The 22,864-nt window shown below is 69.9% G+C and overlaps 3 protein-coding genes across 10 annotated transcripts in view; 1 reads left to right on the top strand and 2 right to left on the bottom strand.

Annotated features, from left to right (window-relative positions):
• SPEG (striated muscle enriched protein kinase) overlaps positions 1-6,724 on the bottom strand; it is a 33,908-nt gene extending 27,184 nt beyond the window's left edge. For 4 of the 7 annotated variants that reach the window (XM_068687591.1, XM_068687592.1, XM_068687590.1 and 1 more), the window contains exon 1: positions 5,825-6,724. In XM_068687591.1, coding sequence (XP_068543692.1) covers positions 5,825-6,254 — 430 coding nt within the window. In that variant the 5' untranslated portion in view covers positions 6,255-6,724. Of the gene's footprint in view, positions 1-2; positions 331-5,824 lie in introns of those variants that run through there. The other 3 variants (XM_068687598.1, XM_068687597.1, XM_068687596.1) reach the window with 2 other exon arrangements.
• Positions 6,725-8,150: 1,426 nt separating this feature from the next.
• Positions 8,151-13,449, bottom strand: DES (desmin). The gene is made up of 9 exons (XM_068687624.1): positions 12,780-13,449; positions 11,181-11,241; positions 10,978-11,073; positions 10,725-10,886; positions 10,521-10,646; positions 9,614-9,834; positions 9,446-9,495; positions 9,118-9,200; positions 8,151-9,001 (listed from the first exon to the last, which is right to left on the bottom strand). The coding sequence occupies exons 1-9, from the start codon at positions 13,328-13,330 to the stop codon at positions 8,960-8,962; spliced, it is 1,392 nt and encodes a 463-aa protein (XP_068543725.1). The 5' UTR covers positions 13,331-13,449; the 3' UTR covers positions 8,151-8,959.
• On the top strand, positions 11,449-22,850 carry DNPEP (aspartyl aminopeptidase). 2 transcript variants are annotated; one of them, XM_068687618.1, is made up of 15 exons: positions 11,449-11,601; positions 19,053-19,140; positions 19,229-19,317; positions 19,401-19,514; positions 19,622-19,747; positions 19,860-19,990; positions 20,142-20,226; positions 20,500-20,607; positions 20,792-20,869; positions 21,168-21,251; positions 21,400-21,560; positions 21,649-21,688; positions 22,058-22,159; positions 22,237-22,404; positions 22,742-22,850. In XM_068687618.1, the coding sequence occupies exons 1-15, from the start codon at positions 11,455-11,457 to the stop codon at positions 22,790-22,792; spliced, it is 1,572 nt and encodes a 523-aa protein (XP_068543719.1). In that variant the 5' UTR covers positions 11,449-11,454; the 3' UTR covers positions 22,793-22,850. The 2 variants fall into 2 exon arrangements, with proteins under 2 accessions (XP_068543719.1, XP_068543720.1); XM_068687619.1 differs by lacking the exon at positions 11,449-11,601 and adding an exon at positions 18,778-18,910.
• The last annotated feature ends 14 nt before the right edge of the window (positions 22,851-22,864 follow it).

Here is a 22,864-nt window from a genome sequence, read left to right as displayed (position 1 = left end):
ACCTGGAAGCGCTTCTTCACCCAGATCTTCTTCATGCTTCTGCAGAGCCCCGGCGGCCCGGCCCCGGCGGCTCAGGCCCGGCAGGACGCCCGCCCGCTGCCGGCGGGGGGCCGGGGCTCAGCGCGGCGCGGGGCCGGGGCCCCTCCGAGCATCCTCCCCGGCGGCAGCCGGGCACGGCCGAGGGAGAGGAAGGGGCTCGCCGGGTCGGGCTCTCGGGAGGGCTGGGGCTGTGAGCATGAAGCATCACTCGAGCGCTCCTCCCTCCATCCTTCCCCCGCCTGCCTCCGCCTCCGCCTCCCCGCCAGCCCTGGCACGCAGCGGCGGCGGCGGGGGCCGGGCGGGGCGCAGGTGGCGGGGGGCGAGGGGCTCCCGGCCCCCGCTCAGCCCCCTGCCCTGCTCCGTGCCCTGCCGTGCCCTGCGCCCTGCCCCACCGCCCGGGGCACGGGCTCCCCCCCTGTCCCCCTGCGCCCAGCACCCTGGGGCGCAGCCCACACCGGGGCTCCCACGCGCACCCCAACGCAGATAATGTCCCCAGTGTGCCCGCAGACAGGCCAGCTCAGGTGCCCTGCCCAGACCCGCTCAGCACCCCCCAAGCCCTCCACCCACGGGTGACAGCACCAGGCCCCTCTCCGTGCTGTGGGTTTGGGTCCCGGCACTGCTGAGCATCCCCAAGGTGCCCACACCACCCCAGCCCTGCCCGCCAGGTTCCCGCAGAGGCTGCCAAATTCCCAGCCCAGCAGCCAGCCACGCTGCTTCCTCCCACCGCGGGACCCCCGTGGGGACACAGCTGGAGCCTCCCTGTCCCCGTGCTGCTCACCTGTCCCCCGGGGAGGAGCCCCCCCGTGCCGCGCTGCAGGCGGGCATCACGCACACCGGGGCGCACGGCAGCTCTCCTCCCAGCCCCTGCCTCCCAACGTGAAGCTTTTCATGGCTTCATAATAACTTGCAAATTAGCCAGCACAAAGGGAGCTGTTTATACAACATTTCTGACAGCCCCACGATCCCAGTGATGCTGCGGGGTTTCCACGGAGACCCCGCACGTCAGGCGAGTCACGCGAACACCAGAGCTGGCACAAAGGGAACCTCCTGCCAGAGCTGGGGGACGCTGCTGTCCCCCGCAGCCTGGCACCCCTGAGCTGAAGCCCCCAGGTACGGGGGCTGGCCGCACATCTGGGTGTCACCCTGCTGCCACACAGCCCCCCAGCACCTGCTGCCCCATCCGTTCCCCGGGCACGGAGCCCTTCCTGCTGCTGAGGATCTGCTGCCCGGCCATCCCCAAGGAATGGAGCCCCTGGGAGAAGCTGGGTCCCCAAAATCCCCTTTCCAGAGGCAGCAGCACCCTGCAAACCCCACTCCTTGCTGTGTCTCCCCTGCGCTCCCCAGCACGGATCCTGTCCCCACCACACGCTGCATCACCGCCCAGCCACCGGCTGTGGCCACCAGCACCATGGCCTCGGTGGCACTGGGTGCTTGAGTAATTGGTGGCTGTGGGTGCACGCAGCTGGCTGGGATGCGAGGAGGGGGTGAGATTTATTTTTTCCCAGGGGGAAATAGTCACAGCAGGCTTCTGCACAGGGCTGCTCATGGCCTGTGAGAGGGGAATCCTGCAGGCTGGGGCCAGCATGGGATGCGAAGGCGTTGCGCAGGTAAGATCTGCATGGGGACAGACCTTTGGGAACGGGTGTCACCACACCTGGTACGAGCAGTGCCCATGTTCCCAGCAGCAGGGAGCAGGTCCTGAGTGTGCCACATACTCCCCCAGGCTACAACCTGTCACCATCGTCCCCCTGCCCTTGTCACTGCTCTGCTGGCTGTCCCCTCACCATGGAGCACGGCGTGGCACAGCCTGGCTGCAGGGACACCCCAGCCCCCCAGCATCCCCTCCCCTCACTGCCACTAGAAGGATGCCGAGCGCACGGTGCCCGCAGCAGGCAGAGGACACGGGGACACAGGACAGCAATGTGACCTTGGCTGCGGGTGCTGGGAATGGGGTGGGATGGGAGGGGACATCTCCTCCCCGCCCTGCCGGCACCCCGTGGCCGGGGGACAGGGCGCAGAGGGCACAGGGGGCAGCGGACACGGTGCCGGAGGGGCACGGGCTGTGGGGCAGGAGGAGCAAAGCCCTCCCCAGTGCCACCAGTGCAGGGAGCAGTGGGAGCCGGGGGGCAGCCCCGGGAGGAGGAAGGGGCCGCGGTCCCACACGCAGCCCCGAGCGGCGGTGCTATATTTACTGCATGCGGGCCCGGGTCTCGGCCTCTCGCGTGTAACACAAGCCCTGCAGCCCGCGAGAATCCGAGGGGACGGCACATTCCTCAGCAAAAATAACCCCCCGGCAGCGGGAGAGAGGGCAGGGGTGGAGGTGACTGACTGGACAGCTGCACACGCTGCTCCCCTGCCCGGTCCCCACAGCCCCAGGAGGGGACTCGGCCCCGGGGGGCACCGTGCGAGCCCCATGCCCAGGTGGCTGCAGGCAGAGCTACCTCGGGGAGGTCCCCAAGGCCCCGTCCCCAATGCACGGCCCAGCCTGGGGACCTGTCCCTGAAACCAAGGTGGCACCAGCTGTGCCATGCTCAGGTGGGACGTGGCAGCCCCCACAAACACGGTGCACACCCCACGGTGGGGCCAGGGTGGGCACGGCGGGGAGATGGGGCAGAGCTCCAAGGGGAAACTGAGGCAGCCCCGGAGAGAGCCACGGGAAGGAGGTGAAGGCAGAGGGAGGCGTGGGGCTGCGTGCGGCCCCAAAATGCTCTGCAGGGCTGGCAGGGGCTCCGGAGGGAAGGGGCACCTGGCACGAGGCGCAGACACAGCTCTGCGAAGTAAGGGCCTAAAATTAGGCACCGAGATAAACGGCCAGAGGTGCCGAGCCACCAGGGACACTGTCAGCATGGCCGTCCCCACCGGGCTACCACCACCCCACAGCACCAGCCGCAGAGGCCCCACTGCTGGGAAAAAAAACAGGGGGCAAGGGGGGCACTGTGCCAAAACGCACGGAGCCCCCAGGGCGTCCCCCACGCTGCAGGAAGGCTTCGCCCCCAGCACCGACAGGGGGAAGGGGCCGTGCGGGGCCACCGCACACGGACAGCCCCGTGTGCCTCCCCTGCCCCTGTGCCCAGCCTCTCTGCTCCCCGAGGAGGAAAGGTTACAGGGCGCCGTGATTGCTGAGTGCAGGTGGAGGCGAGCGGAGAGACCCTGCGCTGGGGCCGGGACGGGCAAAGCCAACCTTGAAATAAGACGCAGCCCCAGCGCTGGCACGGCGAGGGAGGGCTCGGCTCTTTAAAAGGAGATTAGCTGGAGTTTTTGAGAGGTGATTTAATCCGGCTTACGGGGAAAAATTCAGGAAATGCAGCCGAGAAGCGATACAGGCATTAGCGGGCCTGGGAATGATGGAACTATGGTGGGGACCTGGGAAGAATCTGGGGTCTGCAGACCCCTGAGACCCCAGAGCAGCCTGGTGTTGGTGCCAGTGGGAGAGGGGACACCCCACCCCACCCCACCTGCACCCACAGGGCCAGGAAATGAGGGAGAACCTGCACTGGTGGTGCAGGGGCAAAAAGGTGGGACACAGGGGGGGCAGCCCACCCCGGGGACCCCTCCTGGCCAGCCCCACGCGTGTGCTCCCCGATCCCCACGCCAGGCACTGACACACGCAGGGAGAAGAGCAGGAGAAAATCATTAGTGGGGTGGAGCGACAGATTCAGGGCAAGGGATTAGAAGAGCTAAATCGGGCTCGTGCGAGCAAGGGGGAATGCAGAGCCGCTGCAGGAGGACCTGCCGGGGCTGAGCGCGGAGCCGGGCAGCACAGAGCCCCCCCACCCCTCCAGCCGTGACCTGAGCCACCTTGGGAGAGCCGGCGTCAGCCCCACGGAGAGCTGCAGCTTGGGGGGAGGAGGAGGAGGCGGAGGACAGGGCTCTGCACCCACCGGAGACCTCTGCACCCCCCAGACACCGGGGACAGGGCCCCCGAGCCCAGAGCAGCACCCCGTCCTGCTGGGGCACCTTGCGCCCATCTGGCCATAGCCTGACCCACAGAGCACCCAGGGAACAAGGACAGGGTGTCCCTGCCCGGCCCTGCCACCAGTGGGACACCCACGGCCCCTGGAGAGCCGGGTTCCCAGGAGGGGACCCCCCTAGGAGCCGGAGCCTCGGTGCTGGGTGCCGGCGAGCCCATGCGCCGGGCCCTGGCAGGGTGTCAGGGCAGGGCTGCAGGGCCATGGCACGGCTCCTCCATTTCACATGACGCCCCGTCTCACCGCACAGCTCCCGGCACGGACAAAATGGACTCAGGGGAACAGCACGCCGAGCCCCACGGCCTGGCCTGCTGCCTCCTGGGGGTGCTGCGCCTGCAGACCCCCACCAAACCCCTCAGCACGGCCCCCCCAGCCTCTCCAGCACGGGTCCCTCTGCACCTGGGCATTAAGCTCCGTCCCACTGCCTCCTGAAGCCTCCCCAGCAAAGGGCTGGGGATGTGGCGCTCACAGCACAGAGAGCGCAGTGCCCTGGGGCAGGGCTCAGCCACCTCTCTGCCCCTGGGGTGGCTTTTTGGAGGCTGTTTGCTCCAGGCACAGCATGCCCGCAGCCCCAGTGCTGGCTCGGAGGAGCGCCCGGGGCAGGGTGACATTAACCCAGCTCGCAGCCCCGGCTGCTCCAGAAACGTGGCCGCCAGGGCCGGAGGCTGGGAATCGGGAGCAGGGAGGTGTGCGTCAGCACAACGGGAACGGGCACCGGGGGAATCAGGCGGTGCCCAAGGCAGAGGCAGGGCTCGGGCTGGTGGCACCAGGCAGAGACACGCTGCTTGTCAGAGCACCAGAGCAGGGTGAAACCCACGGTGCAGAGAGCCTCGGGCACCCCACACACACAGCACAGTGCTCTGTGTCCCCCCAGCAGCACCATCCCCAAAGCGGTGCAGCGTGCGGTGACCCCACAGCTCCCTGTGCACCTCTGTCCCCACAGCAGGCTCCATGGCAGCAGGAGCGCCTTCCTCCGCCCTGCAGGGATGCTCCCCATGGCAAAACCCCCGCACCCTCCTCGCCCACAGCCCCAAGGCTCACACGGCCGCCCTCTCACAGTAGGGGACAGTGGCACGTGGGGACAGAGCCATCGCAGTCCCCACACCAACACATCTCAGGGCAGCACCACCACGCGCTCCCCAACAGCGCTGCCTCCCCACACCCCATGGATGCGGCATCTGTCCCCAGGCAGCAGGGGCTGCATCCACGAGCACAAGGTAGCCATGGGGCTCTGAAAACTCATCAATGACTGGCTCCTCCCACTGCTAATTAACCACCAGGCCCTGCCCACTGCACTGCACAGGCTCCTCCCCCCCCATCAGCCCCCTCCCCCAGCTCCCCACACCTCGTGTCCCAGTCCCCCCAGTTCCCCCAGTGACACCACGGCCACCTGTGCCCATGGGGGTGGCTCGGGTGGGTGACAGGGGCCACAGGAGGTGGCACTGCCGGTGCCGTGTGCCCACACCGGGGGGTCTCTGTCTCTCTGTCTCTCTGTCTCTCTGTCTCTCTCTCCTGCTGCCCCACGCAGGCCCACCACCACGTGCCCCTGCCACCCGCATGCCCGGCGCTGGCACCCTGCCTGTCCTGGCAGCGGGTGCTGCAGCCACATGCTCGCTCCCAGCCCGCCGAGCTGCCCTGCTGCCACCGGCACCACCACCCCAGCCTGCGGCAGGTTGGGCACGGCGGAGCCCAGCCCTGGCTGGCTCCTGGGCATGCAGCACAGGGGAACTGCAAAGCACAGCCACCACGCTCGGCATGGGGCAGCTGGTGGCCGCGGGGAAGCCGGAGCAGCGATGCCGGGGCGGCGCAGCCCTTACCTTCCATGTCAATGATGGCCAGCACGGCGCTGGTCATGGCCTCTCCGCGCTCGTTCTCGGCGATGCACGTGTAGACACCGGCGTCCTCCTTCTTGCTGTCGCGGATCCACAGCGTGCCGTACTCCTCCTCGCGCGGGGCGAGCTGCTCCTCGTTCCTGTACCAGCGCAGGCTGGGCCGGGGGTTCCCCACCGCCACCACCCGCAGCCGGATGTCACAGCCCGTGCCGATGGCCGCGTTCTTCAGCTTCCGCACGAAGGCCGGCGCCGCCAGGCGAGCGGGGCCCCCCTCGGCCGCCCCCTGCTCCGCCGTGACCTTGGCTCTCTTCGGGGGGATGCCGGGGCTCGGCGGGGCCGCCCCTGCTCTCCCCATCGGCCGCCCGGGCTCCCCGCCGGCCCCGCTCATGCCGCCGCGTGCCCGCGCCCGGTGCATGGCGCACGGCTCCCCGGTGCGCTCTGGCAGCCCCGCGGCCCCGACCCCACAGCCCCGTGCCCCTCTTCTCTTCTCGGGCCACTGGGTGCCTGCCAAGGGGTGCCGGTGGCGAGGCGGCTCCCCGCTCCAGGTGCCGTCCGCTTCGGTGCCTCCCCCCGGCCGGCCGCAGCCCCGAAGGTCGCAGCGCCGTGGGCAAGCTGGGGGCTATTTTTAGGCCGGGGGCTCAGGTTGCTGCTCGCTGCGTCGCCGGTCACCGAGCACCCTGGGTGGTGCCGCACCCCCGCCCCATGCTCCGCCGCGACCCCGGCCCTCCCCACGCCTCGGCACCTGCTCCGCCGCCTGCCCCGGTGCGGGTCCCGCGGGTGCCGGCGCTGCCCCGGTGCTGGGGCCGTGGCGTCCCCCCCTCGCCCGTCCCGCGCGGCCCCCGCAGAGCTGCGCTCCCTCTGCCCCCTCTCCTCAAGTGGCAGCTGCCTCTGATATGTCACATTCCTTGGCCGGGCTCCCCCTCTCCGCGCCCGCCGCGCCGGCCCTGCCGCACAGCTCCGCTTGCAAAGATAGAAAGGGGCCAGCGCCTTGCCATATTAGCAGCGAGGCCGGGGGGGAGGGAAGCAGCCTTCCCCATCGCCGGCTGTGTCACCGGATCAGGACAGAGAGACCCTGGTGGCATGCGGAGGGAAAGGACACCCTAATGCTTCCTGCAACGCGAGACCCTGCGCGGGAGCCGGGGGCCGGCTGGCGGTGAGGCCGGGCAGGATCCGGCCCCACAGGGGTCTCAGGGGGGCTGTGGGCACGGGGAGCAAAGAGATGCTGGGTGGGGGTCCCCACGTCCCTCCTGGTCCCAAACCAGCCCTGTGCATGCAGCAAAACCCCTTCTCTTTGCGCCCTGCCTCTCTGCTCCAGCTCGCAGCAGGCAGGGCGTGCCAGGAGCAGCAGCACCCCACTGTCAGGATTTTGGGGTGCCCCCGGGGATCCCAAAAAGCTGGGTTCCCTACAGCCAGCAGCCCCGCGTGGCGCCTCGCCACCCCCTGGCAAGGCAGGGCTTCCCCGGCTGGTGGATTTATGGCACCCGCCTCGTCACCTGGCCCCGGCCACCCTCGCCAGGGGCTGTAAATCTGGGCGAGAGGACGGGAGCGGCGCGGCACAGCGCTTCCCCTGGCTGGCTGCGCCACAGCCCGCGGCCACCAGCCCAAGGGCACCGTCATTAGTGGCACAGCCCCAGGGCTGGTGTGCCGACTGCCAGGGGGGCTGGCGGGCAGCCGGGATGCCCCGGGACGTGCCGGAGTGGGGGTCCCTGCTACCCACACCCAGGCCTCCATGGGGCTGGGGGCTGGAGGAAAAGCCGGAGAGCCTTGGGGCACCTCTTGGAGAGCCTTGGGGTACTGCTGGCCGGGCAGGGACGGGGCTGCCCGGTGTCATCCCTCCCCGGGACAGTGCCCGATGCCACAGGGCCACCTGCTGGATGCAGCCCTTGAGGTCTGACCCCCTCCAGCCCTCGCTGGCTGGCCCCGTGGCCAAATCTGGGGATCCCCACGCTGGCACCAGGCCGGGGGCTGCGCTGCCTCTCTGGTGGCAGCCCCGTCCTCGCTGCTGGTGGCAGCACCCTGCAGCTGGCTGGTCCCCACGGGGACCCCAGAGCCCCTGAGAACCCGCACAGGGCTCAGCACCCTCGGGACACCCCCAGGAGTGGGGCTGGGGACCCCACAATCACAGGCAGGGGTGCCTGCAGTGTGAGTGACCCGCTTTTTGGGGAGATCCTGGATGATGGCGCAGGGGTGTGTGTGAGGCCGGCCCTCGCCCCTTCTGCTTCAGCAAGGGGGGACCCGGTGATGCCCCCCGGGTGCTGCCACCCCCCCACCCCCCCGTCCAACCCCCCAGAGCAGCACTCGGAGGCCGGGCGATGCTCCGCTGTTTATTTCAGCCGCCTGAAGAGTCACGTACACGCGGTGGGGTGGGGGTGCAGTGGGGCGAGGGGTGGGGGCGCCTGCCCTGGCCCCCGGGCCTCTCTCCGGCTCCTCTCTTCCTCTCCCCCCTCTCTCCCACTCACTCACTCCTCCTCTCTCCCGTGTCCACCTACGGGTTTCCTCTCGGCTCACCCAGCCCGGCCGTCCCTGCGCAGCCTCCTGCTGCCGGGGACCCCCTGCATGGGGTGGGGGCCGGGCGCTGCCCTCAGCCCCTCGGGGCTGCCTCTGGGGCAGGGGGGCGGCAACATGGGCTGGGTGCACCCCAGCCTCTCCCCATCCCCGGCACCGCTGCAGCCCCCCCAGGAGAAACGCCAGCTCCGGGGTGGGCGGCGGTGCCGGCACGGGGAGACGGGTCCTGCTCCTGCGGGACCGACCCCGAGCCTGTGCCCGGTTTGGGAGGGGGCTGCGGGGCGCGGGGGGATCCAGAACCCGCTGCTGGGACCCTCCGGCTCTCCGGCGAGCTGGCCGAGGCCACCACCTGCTCCCCCCACCCCGTCCTGCCTGTCCCCTCCGTCCCTTGCTGCCGCCCCCCGGCCCGGCCCTGATCCTGACGCTGGCTGCCAAGCTGCAAAGCGCTGCGAAGCCGAAGGAGAGAGCCCGGGGGTGTAGGGGGGAGCCCGGGCCGTGCCCGGGGGGCTGGGGAGGGGGGGGGATAGGATTGGGGAGATGGGGGTCAGGACAGGGGCTGGGCGCCGGGGCGGCGGGACGGAGGAAGGGACGGAAGGTGCCGCTGGGCAGCGTCGTCTACAGCACCTCGTGCTGCTGCTGGGTCGCCTCGCTCACCACCTGCGGGGAGAGGCGGCGTCAGGAGCTGCGGCGGCCCCCCCGGAGCCAGCCCCCAGCCCCACGAGGGGGCCAGGCACCGAGCGCGGCCCCCGCCTCGCCTCCGGCCCCGTGCTCACCTCCCCATCCCGGGTCTCGATGGTCTTGATCATCACGGTCTTCTTGGTGTGCACTTCGGAGCCGCGCTGCTCCGGGCTGGTCTCTGCGGGTGGGGGACAAGGGGGTGGCACCAGGGTGGTGGCGGCCACCGTGGGGAATGTGTGGCACAGGGGGGTGGTTGGGTTGGGGGCAGTGGGGCCGTTCTCCACGTGCCCTGCTACCGACAGGGTCTCCAGGAGCCCAGGCTCACCCCCAGCTCATGGCAAGCACCCACGGGACCCCCGAGGACCTGCCCAAAGCCACCCGAGTGCGTCCCCACAGGGGGGCCGAGCCCCCTCCCCAACTCACCTCTGAAATTGAGCGCGGAGGCGAAGGCCTGGTGCATGGGGATGCTGATCCTGCAGGGACACAGACCCGGGGACAGCTCAGCACCAGCCCTTGCAGCGGGGTGGCAGCCCCCCAGGCACCACGGCCCCACCGCTGCCCCATCTCGTCCTGCCCCCCTGCACCCCTCACCGGTTCTCCTCGCCCTCCAGCAGCTTGCGGTACGTGGCGATCTCCACGTCCAGGGCCATCTTGACGTTGAGCAGGTCCTGGTACTCGCGCAGGTGCCGGGCCATCTCGTCCTTCAGGTGCCGGATCTCCTCCTCCAGCCGCGCGATGGTGTCCTGGTAGCCGCCCGCCTCCCCCGCGAAGCGCTCCTCCATCTCCCGCATCTGGCGCATCAGCGAGTCGTTCTGGGGGGACAGCGGGGTCAGCGGGCTGCTGGGGGGCTGGGGGGCACCTGGGGTAGGAGCTGGGCTCAGTGCTGGGGCTCTGGGCATTGAATCTTTGGGGTTTTTGGGGTACCCCAAGCAGTGGGGACCCCGGGTCAAGCTGATGTGGGGTTATCACCCTCAGCAGGCTGGGCAGGGGGCGGGTGAGAGTCCCATCCAGCATGTCCCAGAGCCTCCAGGGTGCCAAAATAACCCCTCACAGGGCTCCAAGGAAGGAGGGGAGCCCAGCTTCCCGGCAAGGCCACCCTCGGAGGGTGGGGAGCAGTGCAGGAGCACAGGACAGCTGCCGGGGGGGGCACAGCCACCCTGGTGGCTCCTGGCCGGCTCCTGTGACCGTGCCCGTGCCAGACCGGGACCTCTGCGCCCTGTTTGTTTGTAATTCCCACCCTGCAACCAGACACCCCGTGCCCTGCTCCGGTCTGCCTGGAGCCTCCCGGGCTGGAGCACCTTCTGCAGTGCGCACAGACACCAGGGCTCTGCCAAAACCCGCTGCAGAGCCAGACGAGGCGCTGCTGCCCCAAATTTCGGGAATGTCCCCCCCCAGCAGCAGCTCTGAGGGCTGGGAGGAGCCCCGAGGTCCCCGGGCACCCCGGAGCTGCATTCCCCTCCCGGGAGGCAGGCTTCGCTCTGCGCTGCCCGCGGCTCACCGTGCCCTTGAGGGCGTCGATCTCGCAGGTGTAGGACTGGATCTGGTGCCGGTACTCCAGCATCTCCTGCTTGGCCTGCCGCAGCGCGTCGTTGTTCTTGTTGGCCGCCTGCGTCAGGTCGTTCACCTGGGGAGATTCGGGGCTCAGCGGGTGCGCTCAGCGGGCAGGATGCCACCCGCCACCCGCGGCCACCCGCGCGCGCACCTTGGACTTGTACCACTCCTCAGCCTCGGCGATGTTCTTGGCGGCGATGCTCTCGTACTGCGCGCGGATGTCCCGCAGCGCAGCCGTCAGGTCGGGCTTGGAGATGTCCATCTCCACCTGGATGTGCTGCTCCTGCAGCTGGGCCTGCAGCTCCCGGATTTCCTGGGGGCACACGGGGAGAGGCGTCAGGGCACCCGCCCCGTGTCCCCAGCCCCGGGGGTGCCCGCGGGAAGCGGGGCTGCGCGGGACCTACCTCTTCGTGCACCTTCTTGAGGAAGGCGATCTCCTCCTGCAGGGACTCGATGCGCCTCTCCAGGTCGATGCGTGCCAGCGTGGCCGCGTCCACGTCCTGGGGGGCACGGAGAGGTTGTGGTGACAAGTGCCAGCGGGGGGACGGGGAGGGCGGGGGTCCCAGCCGTGCCGAGTGGCAGGGCACTGCGGGGCGCGGGTACTCACAGCTCTGAAAGCAGCCAGGTTGTTCTCAGCCTCCTCCTTCAGCTGGATCTCCTCTTGCAGCCTGGGGGCAGAGAGGGGGGCATTAGGGGGACCCGGATGGAACCCCGTCCCCCCCGCTTGCTGTCCCCGCTTGCTGTCCCCGAGCCCAGCGAGGCCTGGTGGGAACAGGGCGAATTGTCCTGTGCTCCCGGCAGGCGGAGGGAGGGCTGGCGGGGGGCCAGGGGCTCTTCCTCCCATTCCCTATTATAGTCATCGGCAGCGGGAGCACAAAGGCATGAGGTCAGCTCGGTGCCACGCTCACTGCCCCGGCCCTTATAGGGACGAGTGGCCGGCAGCCGGGGGCACGGGGGGCCTGAGGGACGGCCACCAGCTGAGCCCGTCGTGGGGACGGCAGCAGAGTGAGCTGGGCACGCAGCTCGGGGTACGGGGCAGCGGGGGGAGGCACAGCGGGTCGCTGGGTTTGGGGATCTCCTCAGTGCTCTGGGGACAGCTCTGGGATGTGCCCGGGGAGGGGTGCAGGTGCCCCAGGACGTGGCTCTCGGAGCCTCAGGGGGGTGGCGATGCCCAGCCATGCTGGCACAGAGGGCAGCAGGAACCTGACACCCGTTTGCCCTGCGCCCTGCTCCTCCCCTGAGATTTGGGGTCGTCCCTCCAGGAGCTGGGACAGCAGGGTGGCAGGAGAGCCCTGCGGCCCCCAGCCTCACCGCAACAGGGGTCCCAGCTCCGGCTGCTGCTCCTGCCTGTCTGGGGCAGGGGCTGCTGCTCTGGGTGGGGGGCAGCAGGCTGGGTCACCCCCGGAGATGGGTACACCAGCCCCCTCGCCCACGTCCCCCCAGAGGCACAGCAGCCAGGGGGAAGCTGCGCCCAGCATCAGGGGTGCTGCCTGGTGCCATGGGGACCCATGGGGGTCCCTCAGCACAGCCGTCCCTCTGGCTGTCCCCCCCAGCCCCAGCAGGGCCTGCAGCATCCCTGGGGAGGCTGGGGGGTCCCTGCAGCTCCCCTGGCACCACGGGCACCCACGGCAGACCTGGCACCCCTGGCCTGCGGAAGCACGGCCGCTTCCTCCGCTCCCTCCTTCGCATCCGGAGCCGGTGGAGCACCCCCACACCCATCTTGCTTCCGCCTGCCCGGCTGCCCCTGTCCGTCTGTCCATCTGTCCATCCCCCAGAGCTCAGCACACTCACGGGCTGGCTGCCCCTTCCTGGTGGGAGCAGGGCAGGGCTCCCCGATCCCCCAGCTCTGGGGGCCCCGTGCCATCACAGCCCGGTTCCCTGGGAAGGGAGGGCGCAGGGGACACCCCCAGCTGCCGGGGACGTCCTCCCCGCTGGGTGCTCCCTGGGCACCTCACAAGGGTTGGTCAGCACCAGAACAGGGGGTGCTGGTGCCCTCCTCCCTCCCAGGACTCGCAGGACCATGGTGCAGACCCAGCAGGTGGCCAGCTAGCGAGGGCCGTGGCCAGGGAGATGGGGCAAGGACACGGGGATGGAGAAGGGGCCACGACGGCAGCGAGCACCCGAGGGGGTGCCGGGGAGCCGTACCCAGGGCTGGAGCCATCCCCGGGACGGAGCCACGGGGCGGAGAGGCCAGGGCCCCCCTCACCTCTGCTTGAGCTTCTGCAGGTCATCCAGCAGGTTGTCGCGCTCCACCTCCACGCGTGCCCGCTGGCCGGTCAGCGCGTCCACCTGGCGCCGGAGCTCCCGCAGCTCCTCCTCGTACATCTCGGCCACGCGGGTGGGCTCCTTGCCCCGCAGGCGGTTCACCTCGGCCACCATCAGGGCGTTCTGCTGCTCCAGGAAGCGCACCTTCTCGATGTAGTTGGCGAAGCGGTCATTGAGCTCCTGCAGCTCCACCTTCTCGTTGGTGCGGGTCTGGAGGAACTCCTGGTTCATGGCATCGGCCAGGCTGAAGTCCAGCAGCTCGCCGGCACCTTGGTAGGCGCTCTGGTAGGTGCGCAGGGGCGTCACGCGGGTGGTGCGGAAGGTGGAGTAGCTGGGCACGGCCGAGGTGCGCGACACCTGGTAGACGCGGGAGGTGACGGAGCTGCCGCTGCCCTTGCTCCCGAAGGAGGCGCGGGGGAAGACCGGGGAGGTGCCGCCGAAGGTGCGGCGGTAGGAAGAGACCCGCTGGCTGGAGGAGTAGGACTGGCTCATGGTGGCGGCGGTGGAGGCGGCGGCGGCGGCGAGGCTGGAGCAGGGAGCAGGGAGCAGGAGCAGGAGCAGGGCTGGCGAGCGGCCGGAGCTCGGCGAGGCGTCGGGAAGGGACCCGCGCCGCCGCTATTTGTATCCTGCTGACATCACCGGCCCCTCCTGCTCCGGGACAGCTGGGGGATGCTGGGGGGGACGGCCGACAGCCCCCGCCCCCCAGTGCTCACCTGCGGGCACCGCCGGGCCAAGGCCCCCCCCATGGCCCCCTCGTGGCTCACAGCCCCTCCTGGGCACCCCCAGGCACCCCAAAACCTCCCGTTGGCGTGACAGCCCCCCGTGTCCCCCTCTGCTCTGCCCCACCCTGGGCAATGTCCCCAGGGGAACAAGGAGAGGATCGGGGGACACCCCCCCAGCTCCCCCATGGGGCGCAGTGCCCCCCCACAGGGGTGCCCATGCAGACAGACGGTGATGGGGGGAAGGAAGGGGGCTCAGCCATTCGCACCATCACTTGCCCTCCTGGAGCCCAGATCCCATGTCCCGGTGGGCACACTCCCCAAATTGGCCTTGGGCACCCCAAAATGTCCCCGGGCACCCCAAAATGTCCCCATTAGCACCCTGACCTGCCCCATGGCAAGAGGCCCAGGCTCAGCTCCCTGCTTGGGGCCGGATAACAGTGACCCCCCTCGAGGACCTGCCCCACAGAGAGGGGGACACAGGGGTCCCTTTGGAGGGGGCGACGTGGGGGGCCCTGCCTTGAGTGTGTTTGGGCCGACCCCCCCGGGCAGACCCCCCCTTTCTGACACAGTGGGGTCCGGGGTGGGGCCGGGCACCCGCGGGGAGGTGCTGAGTGACCCCGAGCAGGTGCCGGGGTGCAGAGCGCTCGGTGGCGGTGACATCAGCGGGTCCCGGCCCCGGCACATTCCCGAAGCAGCAGGCACCCAACCAAAATAGCCTCCCTGCTCATCCGCGTGGGACATGCGTGGTATTTATAGCCGGGGGAGGCACCCTCTTAACCCTGCTTGTGCCGGGAGCGTGGACGGGGACCCTGCCCGGGGCAGCCCCAACACCCTGGTCCCCGTCACCCCACGAGCAGGGCGAGGTCCCCAGGAGCAGCAGGCTCTGCCCTGTCTCCTCAGCCTTCCCCTTGACCCTGCAGTGCTTTGGGGAGCAGAACGCCCAGCCTAACTCCCCAAAACTTCCCAGGGTGTGGCTGTGCTGGGGGCACCCCCTCCTCTCCAAGCCCCGCTGACCCCCTGCCCTGCCCACCCCAGGCTGCTTTGTCCAGCAGCAGCTGGCACAGCCCCAGTGCCACCGTCCCCGGGGTGTCCTGGGGGTGGACACGGCGGTGCCACCGGGTGCGTGGTGACTCAGCAGCAGGAGCAGCGCTCAGCCTCGCACGCCGTGCACCTCCTGGCCCCCTGCGCCAGCTGCAGCGCGGGCACCGAGCAGTGCCAGGGCCTGGAGGCTGCATCCTGCACTGCCACGGCTCCCTGCCAGCCTGGGGGGCAGCGAGGGTCTGGGTGCTGTGGCCGTAAGGTGGGCAGAAGCTGGAGGCCCCAAATCCAGGCTGTGCCCCCCCCCAAGCCCTCCCAAGCTCTGGAGCCCCTCCAGGCTGCTTAGACACAGCGTAATGCCGTGGCTTCCCGGACGGTGCACGCTGCCTGGCGGAGCCTGCCTTTAAAAGGGAAGGTATTTCCAGATGGGGCTGTTTCATCCCAGCACGGGGTGAGTGTGGGGGGGGGTGGGGGAAGATGGAAAAACATACAGCATCCTTCCTCCTCCTGGCCCTGCTCCCGGAGTGCCCGGCGCATCCCTGACCCCGCACGTGCGCCCTGCCCGCCCCACGGCGCCTCAGGCAGGCAGGGTGGGACGCCAGCCCCTGGCTCGGGCGCAGAGGGGCACGGGGGACCCCACGCTGGCACGGGGAGCCTGCCCCACTGCTCTGCTGCCCCTTCCCCTCACCCCATCCTGCAGGGTTGGGGTGCTCCTGGGTGCTGCTGGGCGCAGGGGAAGTGGCTCCAAGGGGTTAAGGAGCTGCGTGGCGCTGATCCTGCTGTGGGAGAAGCTTTCTGAAGTGGCCTTTCCTCAGCCGCCCCGACAGCCTTCCGGGACATCTCCGCGAGGGCAGAGGCCCCGCGGCTGGCGTGGACAGGCGGACGCCTCTTAGGAAATCCCCTTCCCCGAGGAGCAGGCACAGGAAAGGGGCGGGGAGGAGCAGGAAGGAGGGGTCGGGGTGCACTGGCACCCCCAGAGAGGGACCCTCCACCGCACCGGGGGGCTAACTCCTCTCTGCACCCCAGGGGCATGGCAGGGGCTTGTGGGGTCCCTCCTGTTGGGGAGGACGCCCAGCATCACCCAGCGGCCGTGCAGCTCCATCCCGGGCCAGGCTGACCCAGCTCGAGCCTGGGAACGGGGCCCCAAGCCCCGCTGCTGGCTTGGCCCCAGCTCCCTTAGGGCCCTGGGATGGGGCCGTAGCGGGAAGACGTCGGGAGCTGGAACGTCAAACAAGGCCCGTGAGCCAAGCCAGCTGCATCCCGCAGCCGCCCCTCCTCCCCGGCCCTCCTCCCCGCTGCTCCCCCAGGATTTAAGGAGCGCGGGGAGCCGGGCACAGCCTCCCCGGGGCTGCGGGCACCGGGGGCCCGGAGCCGGGCAGGGTGCGGGGTCGGGGCGCCGGCTCCATCCCGGTGCCCGAGCGTGGCGCCGCGTGCCACCGGGGCCACCCGGCTGCGCGTGCCCCCGGCGAGCAGGGGTGACCGGGTGGATGGGAATGAAGCACCAGGGCGGCGTCCACCCCCTCCTTGCTGGCCCCCGGCCCTCTCCCTGCGTCCCGCTCCTTTTACAGCCACGAGCCTCCCCGGCGCCTTTACCCTAAGAGGGAAGGACCGTGCGCCCATTCCCCGGCGCTGACAGGCCCGGGGCGCGTGCTATTGTCTAAATAGGAGATCGCGCTCCTTCCCCGCCTGGACCACAGCCCAGGCAGCGTGCCGGGGTCCCCAGAGGTTGTGGGGGCACCGCAGGCTGCAGCCCACCGCCCGCTGCTCCCCTTGGCTGCCCCCGGGGTTGGGGATGCGGGGGGTCACTGCCTGCCCCCAAGCACCACGGGGATGCTGGGGGTGCCTGGCTGACCCCACGGCACGTGTGGATGCTGGGGATGGCCAGCTATCCCCCATAATTTACAGGGATGCTGGGGCACGTTTACTTGCCCCCTGTGGTCCATGTAGATACCTGAGGCCAGTTGTTGCCTCTGTGGCCCATGAGGATGCTGGGGGAGGACCTGTTGCCCCCAGGGCCCGTGCGGATGCCTGCACTGATCCCAGCCACCCTCATGATCCGCACGGGTACTGGTGATGCTCACTTGACCCTCATCCCGTGGGGATGCTGGGGATACCCCACTGCCCCCACAGCCCTTGGGGGTGGCCATGGGGATGCAGCCCAGCTGCCCTCAGTCCGCACAGCCCCACAATAACCGGCCACCCCGGTGCTCCAGGAGGATGCTGGGGGTGCCTGCACAGCCCCGCTGGCATCAGCCGTGCCAGTGAGATGAGGTAGTGCCTGCAGCCCGGCACGCCGCGTGGCTGGCGGCTCACGTAAGGCAGAAGCCGTGCGCTCAGCCTGCAGCAATGCCGGGCGGTGACAACACTTCCCCATGCTCGGGCACGTGGCCGGGGCTGCGTGGGTGCCGTCCCTGCCCCGGTCCTGGCAGAGCAGGGGTCCGGGCTGCAGAAGCAGGGTGGCCCTTCCCTTTCCCCTTCCCCTTCCCAGGGCTCCCGCTGTGTTTACACACCCCTCCCGGGCCATCTCTCCCTTAACTCTTTCCTGTGGGCTCAGCTCTGCCTGCCCGATCCCAGAGCCACCAGCCAGCCCAGGGAAGGCTTCCCGGTGCCCAGCCCACACCCTGCTGGTCCCTGCACTGCTCAGCACCCTGCTCCCCGCCAGCCACCCCTGGGGATGTGCATGAGCCCTGCAAGCACCCCAAGGAGGAGCTGGAGCCAGCTCCGTGGGGCTGGTGGGGCTGCCTGGGGCTCCTGCAGCACCGGGGGGGCTGTGGGACACGGCGGTTCGGGGGCAGGAGCAGATCCTCCTGATGGGGTGGGGGGTGGCTGCGGCAGGTGCGGCACAGACCCCAGCACCCAGCCAGGGGTGAGTCAGAGAGTGCCCAGAAATAGACTCCGGGAGCTTTTTCGGGAAGCCCCCGTGGCTCCGGGAATAGCTGCCGCATGCCAAGGCGCTGCCCTTTGCTCGCCGCTCCTGGGGCTGGGCAGGGGCCACACCCGGCCCTGCCACTCACCCACGCCCCCACCCCCGGCACCCCCACCCCCATGGACCCCCACTCTGGGGACCCTAACCCCAAGGCACCCCCCGATCCCACACCCAGCCACTGGGGACACATCCATCCGGGGCACCCGCACCATACAGGCACCCCCATCCAGGGATCCCCATGGGTTCTGGGGTCACACCTGATCTGGGCACCCACTTCGGAAATGTCCCCAGAGCTGGGCCCCAAGCAGCCGGGTGCCCGTAGCAGTGGGGGTGATGGTGGCAGGAGGAGCAGAGGGGTGGTGGCACAGGGTGCCCTCGGCAGGAGGGTGAAGGGCAAGGTGCTGGGCGCCCAGCCCTGCCCTGGGGCAGCGTTGGGCCCCGTGTTTTGCTGTGGTGGCTGCGGTTGACATGGAGACCCCCCAGCTGTCTGCTCGCAGGGTGCCAGGAGGTGGGGGCACTTGTTCCCCTCCGGGGGGGGAGAGGCAGGTGCTGGGGGCTGGGAGCATAAATCCGGAGCTGTCGTGAGCTGCCGGCACGGCAGGTCCTGGGGTCAGGGGCAGCAGCACCGCCAGTTTCCAGTCCCCCAGACACGGACGACGTCTCAGGCTAACAGTGCCCGTGCTGGTGACTCAGGAGCTGGGAATCCGGCTGGCACCCAGCTCCTAGCCCCTGTGTGCCACTCGCAGCCTGCCACGTGTGTCCCACCCTGGGCCACGCAGCTTTCAGGGAAAACAGAGCCCTGCTGGGAACTGAGGGCAGTGCTGGGGGGAGCCCTCATGCTGCTGACCCCAACCCGTGCCGGGGGATGAGGTGAGGGCAGGAGCCACCCTGACTGGTCCCATTCTGGGCTGCCTCAGCTGGCACAGCACGGCGGGCAGCACCGCCACGGTCCCCTGCTGGATGTGGCACCGAGGGGCAGCGCTGAAGCAGCGCCACGGGGAGCAGTGCCCCCAGTCACCGACCCCAGAGCAACCCAGCGTGCACAGGATGGGCACAGGGGTGCCAGCGAGGGCATCCCCTGCTCGCACGCTGCCGGGAGCTGCAGCACCCTTGGGTATCACATCCCGGGGGGGACCCACCCCACCCCTGCCCCGTGGCTCCCACCGCAGGGCGCAGGGCGCAGGGCGCACGGTGCAAGGTGCACGGGGAGGGTGCCCGGCGCCCGGTGCCCGGTGCAAGGTGCAGGGAGCAGGGTGCAGGAGGCACGGCGCTGCCCGGCAGCGGGGGGGGTGCCGGGGGAGGGCTGCCCGCTGCCTCCGCTCCTCCGCGGCACCGGGGGGCGCACGGGCGCGGGGCGGAACGAGCCGGGTGGCGGCGGCCATGCAGGTACCGGGCGGGAGGGAGCTGCGGGGACGGGGTCCCCCCCCCCGGGAGGGGGGCTGGAGGGCTCCAGTCGCCGTCGGGGCGCGGCTGGGGGGGGCCTGGGGGTGTCCGAGCCCCGGGGTGACCCCGCTGCCGCTCCCCGCAGGCGGCGACCCAAGCCCCGAAGCAGGCCGTGCAGGCGGCGGCGCAGGAGCTGGTGAGGTTCGTGAACCGGAGCCCCTCGCCCTACCATGGTAAGGAACCCTAAACCCCCCCCTCTTCCCGCATCCCCCTCCCCAAACCCCCCCAGCCCCCCGGTAACGGCGCCTTTTCCCCCCGCAGCCGTGGCCGAGTGCCGCAGCCGGCTGCTGCAGGCTGGCTTCCAGGAGCTGAAGGAGACGGAGCACTGGGACATCCGCCCCGCCAGCAAGGTGGGCTGGGGGCTCGCAGCCCCCGGGGGAGCCGTGGCGGTGGCGGCGAGGTGGGGAGCCCCCCCGCCTGCCTCTGCCCGCAGTACTTTGTCACCAGGAACCACTCGACGCTCATCGCCTTCGCCGTGGGGGGACGCTTCCAGCCGGGGAACGGCTTCAGCCTGCTCGGGGCGCACACCGACAGCCCCTGCCTCAGGGTGAGCGAGCACCGGCAGCGCCCGGACACGTTTGGTGGGCGAAAGGGGAGCTCTCCCCCAGCCCCCCGGGGCGTCGCGGTGCCGCTGATATCTCTGCCCTGGCCCAGGTGAAGCGGCGCTCCAAGCGGGGCCAGGTGGGCACGGTGCAGGTCGGCGTGGAGACCTACGGAGGGGGCATCTGGAACACCTGGTTCGACCGCGACCTCACGGTGGCAGGCAGGGTGATCGTGAAGGTGAGCCCTGGTGTGGGGGTGGTGGCTGGGGTGCGTGTCCTCGCCCCCAGCGGGCTCTGCTGCCGCCCCTGTGGCCCCGCAGGGCGGCCCAGCAGCGCTCTGTGTGTGCCAGGAGCCGAGCACGGGGCGCCTGGAGCAGCGCCTGGTGCACGTGGAGCGCCCCGTCCTGCGCATCCCACACCTGGCCATCCACCTGCAGCGCAGCGTCAATGAGAGCTTCGGGCCCAACACCGAGCACCACCTGTAAGTCCTGGGCTCAGCACCCGGTGCCTCCTCGCTGCTCTCGGTGACTCCCTGGGAGCAGGGCAGGCACACCGGGAGGGCACGTTCATGTGTGACCTGGGCAGGGGGGCCGAGCAAAGCCCCGTTTGCTGATGGCACCGTCTCCCCGCAGGGTCCCCATTCTGGCCACTGCTGTGCAGGAGGAGCTGGAAAAGGAGGTGCTGATGGAGGGCACGCCGTGCAGCGCTGCCGCCCAGGTGAGCCAGGCATCCAGGACAGGAGGAGGCTCGTGCCAGCACCTCCATGTGCCACCCGCCAGCCCTCAGGTTCCCCTTCTCCCCATTCCCTGCTGGTTACCCCGAGCTTCACCACATACACTGCACACCTGCTCCACTCCGTTCCCAGCCATAAAAAAAAAAGTGGGGCGGCCCCCCAAAAGCTCTCACGGGTGGCTTCCCTGTGCTCCCCGGGGAGGTGGCACGGTGGGGAGGCTTCCTGGCAGCCTGCCCACAGCCCTGCTTCCTCCCCAGACAGAGCGGCACAGCCCTGTGCTGCTTTCCCTGCTCTGCTCCCAGCTGGGGGTGAAACCGGAGCAGATCGTGGAGCTGGAGCTGTGCCTGGCGGACACGCAGCCGGCGGTGAGTCGGGGCAGGAGCCTCCCTGCCCGCACGCAGCGTGCCTGCACAGGCTGTGCTGGGAGCCGAGCCCGCTGCAAGGAGGTGGCTCGCGAGGGGCCGGGTTTGGGACGCATCCAGCGTTCTCCTGGTGACCCCAAGCTCCTGTCTTGCCTCATGTCCTGCTCCTCTCGCTCTCTGCCGGCAGACTCTCGGTGGTGCCTTTGACGAGTTCATCTTCTCCCCGTGCCTGGACAACCTGCACAGCTGCTTCTGTGCCCTGCAGGTGAGCAGAGTGGGAAAGGAGCCTTGGGACTGCAGCGTGGCCCCCGTGGGACTCGGTTTGGCTTCACGGGGCCATGAGCTGGTTCCCTGAGGGGTTTTGCTCATCAGAGGACCCAGGGCTGGATGGGAGCTGCGCTGTGTGCGAGGTGTTCCCAGCAGCTCCCGAGGGTGCCAGCTTCCCAGCCCCTCTCCCTGGTGCTTTGTGCTCTCCTGGGGAAATCCCCACCAGCTCCACGCTGAGTTTCCCAGGATGGGGCAGCACTCAGGCTGGTGCCCTTTCTCCTCCTCCATCCCTCCAGGCCTTGATTGACTCGTGCACAGCTCCCTCCTCCCTCTCCCAGGAGCCCAACGTGCGCCTCATTGCGCTCTACGACAACGAGGAGGTGAGGGCACGGCCGGGGGGGCTGGCACACAGAGGGGCTCCGTCCTCTTTGCTCTCCCTCGCCTATGTCTGAGGGGCAAGACGGGCTTTGCTCTCCCCACCACAATGCCCTGTCCCCTGGCTGCGTTGTGCTGATGCTGTCCTGGCAGGTGGGCTCGGAGAGCGCGCAGGGCGCGGAGTCCCTGCTGACCGAGCTGGTGCTGCGCCGGATCTCAGCGACGCCGCAAAACCTCACGGCCTTCGAGGAGGCTGTGGCCAAGTCCTACATGATCAGCGCGGACATGGCCCACGCCGTGCACCCCAACTACGTGTGAGTACACAGGAGCCCTGCCCCTCGCCGGGGGGCACCTCTCTCCCCGCGGCAGGAGGGAGGGCTGCAGCGTGAAGCTCTTTTGCAGAGACAAGCACGAGGAGAATCACCGGCCTGCCTTCCACAAGGTGAGCACAGCCTCTGCTTCGTGCCAGCCCCGCCGCTGTCCTGCAGCAACACAAAGCACCCGGCCGCTCCCCAGAGTGCAGCCCCGGGGTCCAACTCCGGTGTTTGTACTTTGTCCTGCCGCACGGCCCGGCTGTGCCGTTTATCCTGAGTTATCCTGAGCTGCCTGGAAATGCAGCCCTCGCCCTGGAGCCCTTCCTGGCTCAGAGCTGGGGCTGGCCCCGTGGGGCTGTCCCGGGGAGGAGGGAACAGCGCGGTGGCGTGGGTTTGGGCAGCATTTCTGAGCATGCATCTCTCCAGGGCACTTCTAAGCCAGATGCACGGCGTGCCCCTGTGCAAGCCCAGACCTCACCGTGCCTTCCCTTGCTCAGGGCCCCGTGATCAAAGTGAACAGCAACCAGCGCTACGCCTCCACGGCCGTCACCGAGGCGATCATCCGGGACATCGCCGCCCGCGTGGGCGTCCCCCTGCAGGTGAGTGGCCCTGCCGAGCCCCCCGAGGGGGGCTGCGGGGCGCCGGGAGCAGCTGCCGAGGCCGTGTCCCCCCACAGGAGTTCATGGTGCGCAACGACACGCCCTGCGGCACCACCATCGGCCCCATCCTGGCGTCCCGCCTGGGGCTGCGCGTGCTGGACATGGGCTGCCCGCAGCTGGCCATGCACTCCATCCGCGAGATGTGCTGCACCTCGGGGGTGCTGCAGAGCATCACCCTCTTCAAGGTGAGCCTGGTGCACCCCCCCCCCACCTGTTATCCCCACAAAGCCCTATCCCCGCTGCTCCATGTCCCCGTGTTCCTGCATCCCCATCCACCCCCCACCTCGGGTCCCACCTTGCCGTGCTCCCCCCTTTCCAGCGGTGCCCCCTCTCCCCCCCCTCCATCCCAGCCTCCCCGCTGCCTGCCATCCCCAAATGGTTCCTATGGCAACCGGCGCTGCCTTGACTCAGCGCTGGGTTTCCATGGCGACGCGGTCCTGCTCCGTGCGTGGCGGGGGCTGCGCTGCCACCGTGCCCCCCCCATGGCGGGGGGGCTCCCCCTGATGGGCTGCCTCCTTCCAGGCCTTCTTCGAGCTCCTGCCATCGGTCGGCGGCAGCCTGCTGGGGGACTGAGGGCGGCGCGGGGGCTGCCCGGGGGGGCTCAGCCCCGATTAAAGCTCCTCTGGTCTCAGCAGCGTGTCCCTG

Source organism: Anas acuta, chromosome 6 (assembly GCF_963932015.1).
Source record: "Anas acuta chromosome 6, bAnaAcu1.1, whole genome shotgun sequence".
Lineage (NCBI taxonomy): Eukaryota > Metazoa > Chordata > Aves > Anseriformes > Anatidae > Anas > Anas acuta.
The sequence above is the reverse complement of the archived record's forward strand: the minus strand, read 5'-3'. Positions and strand labels throughout refer to the sequence as shown.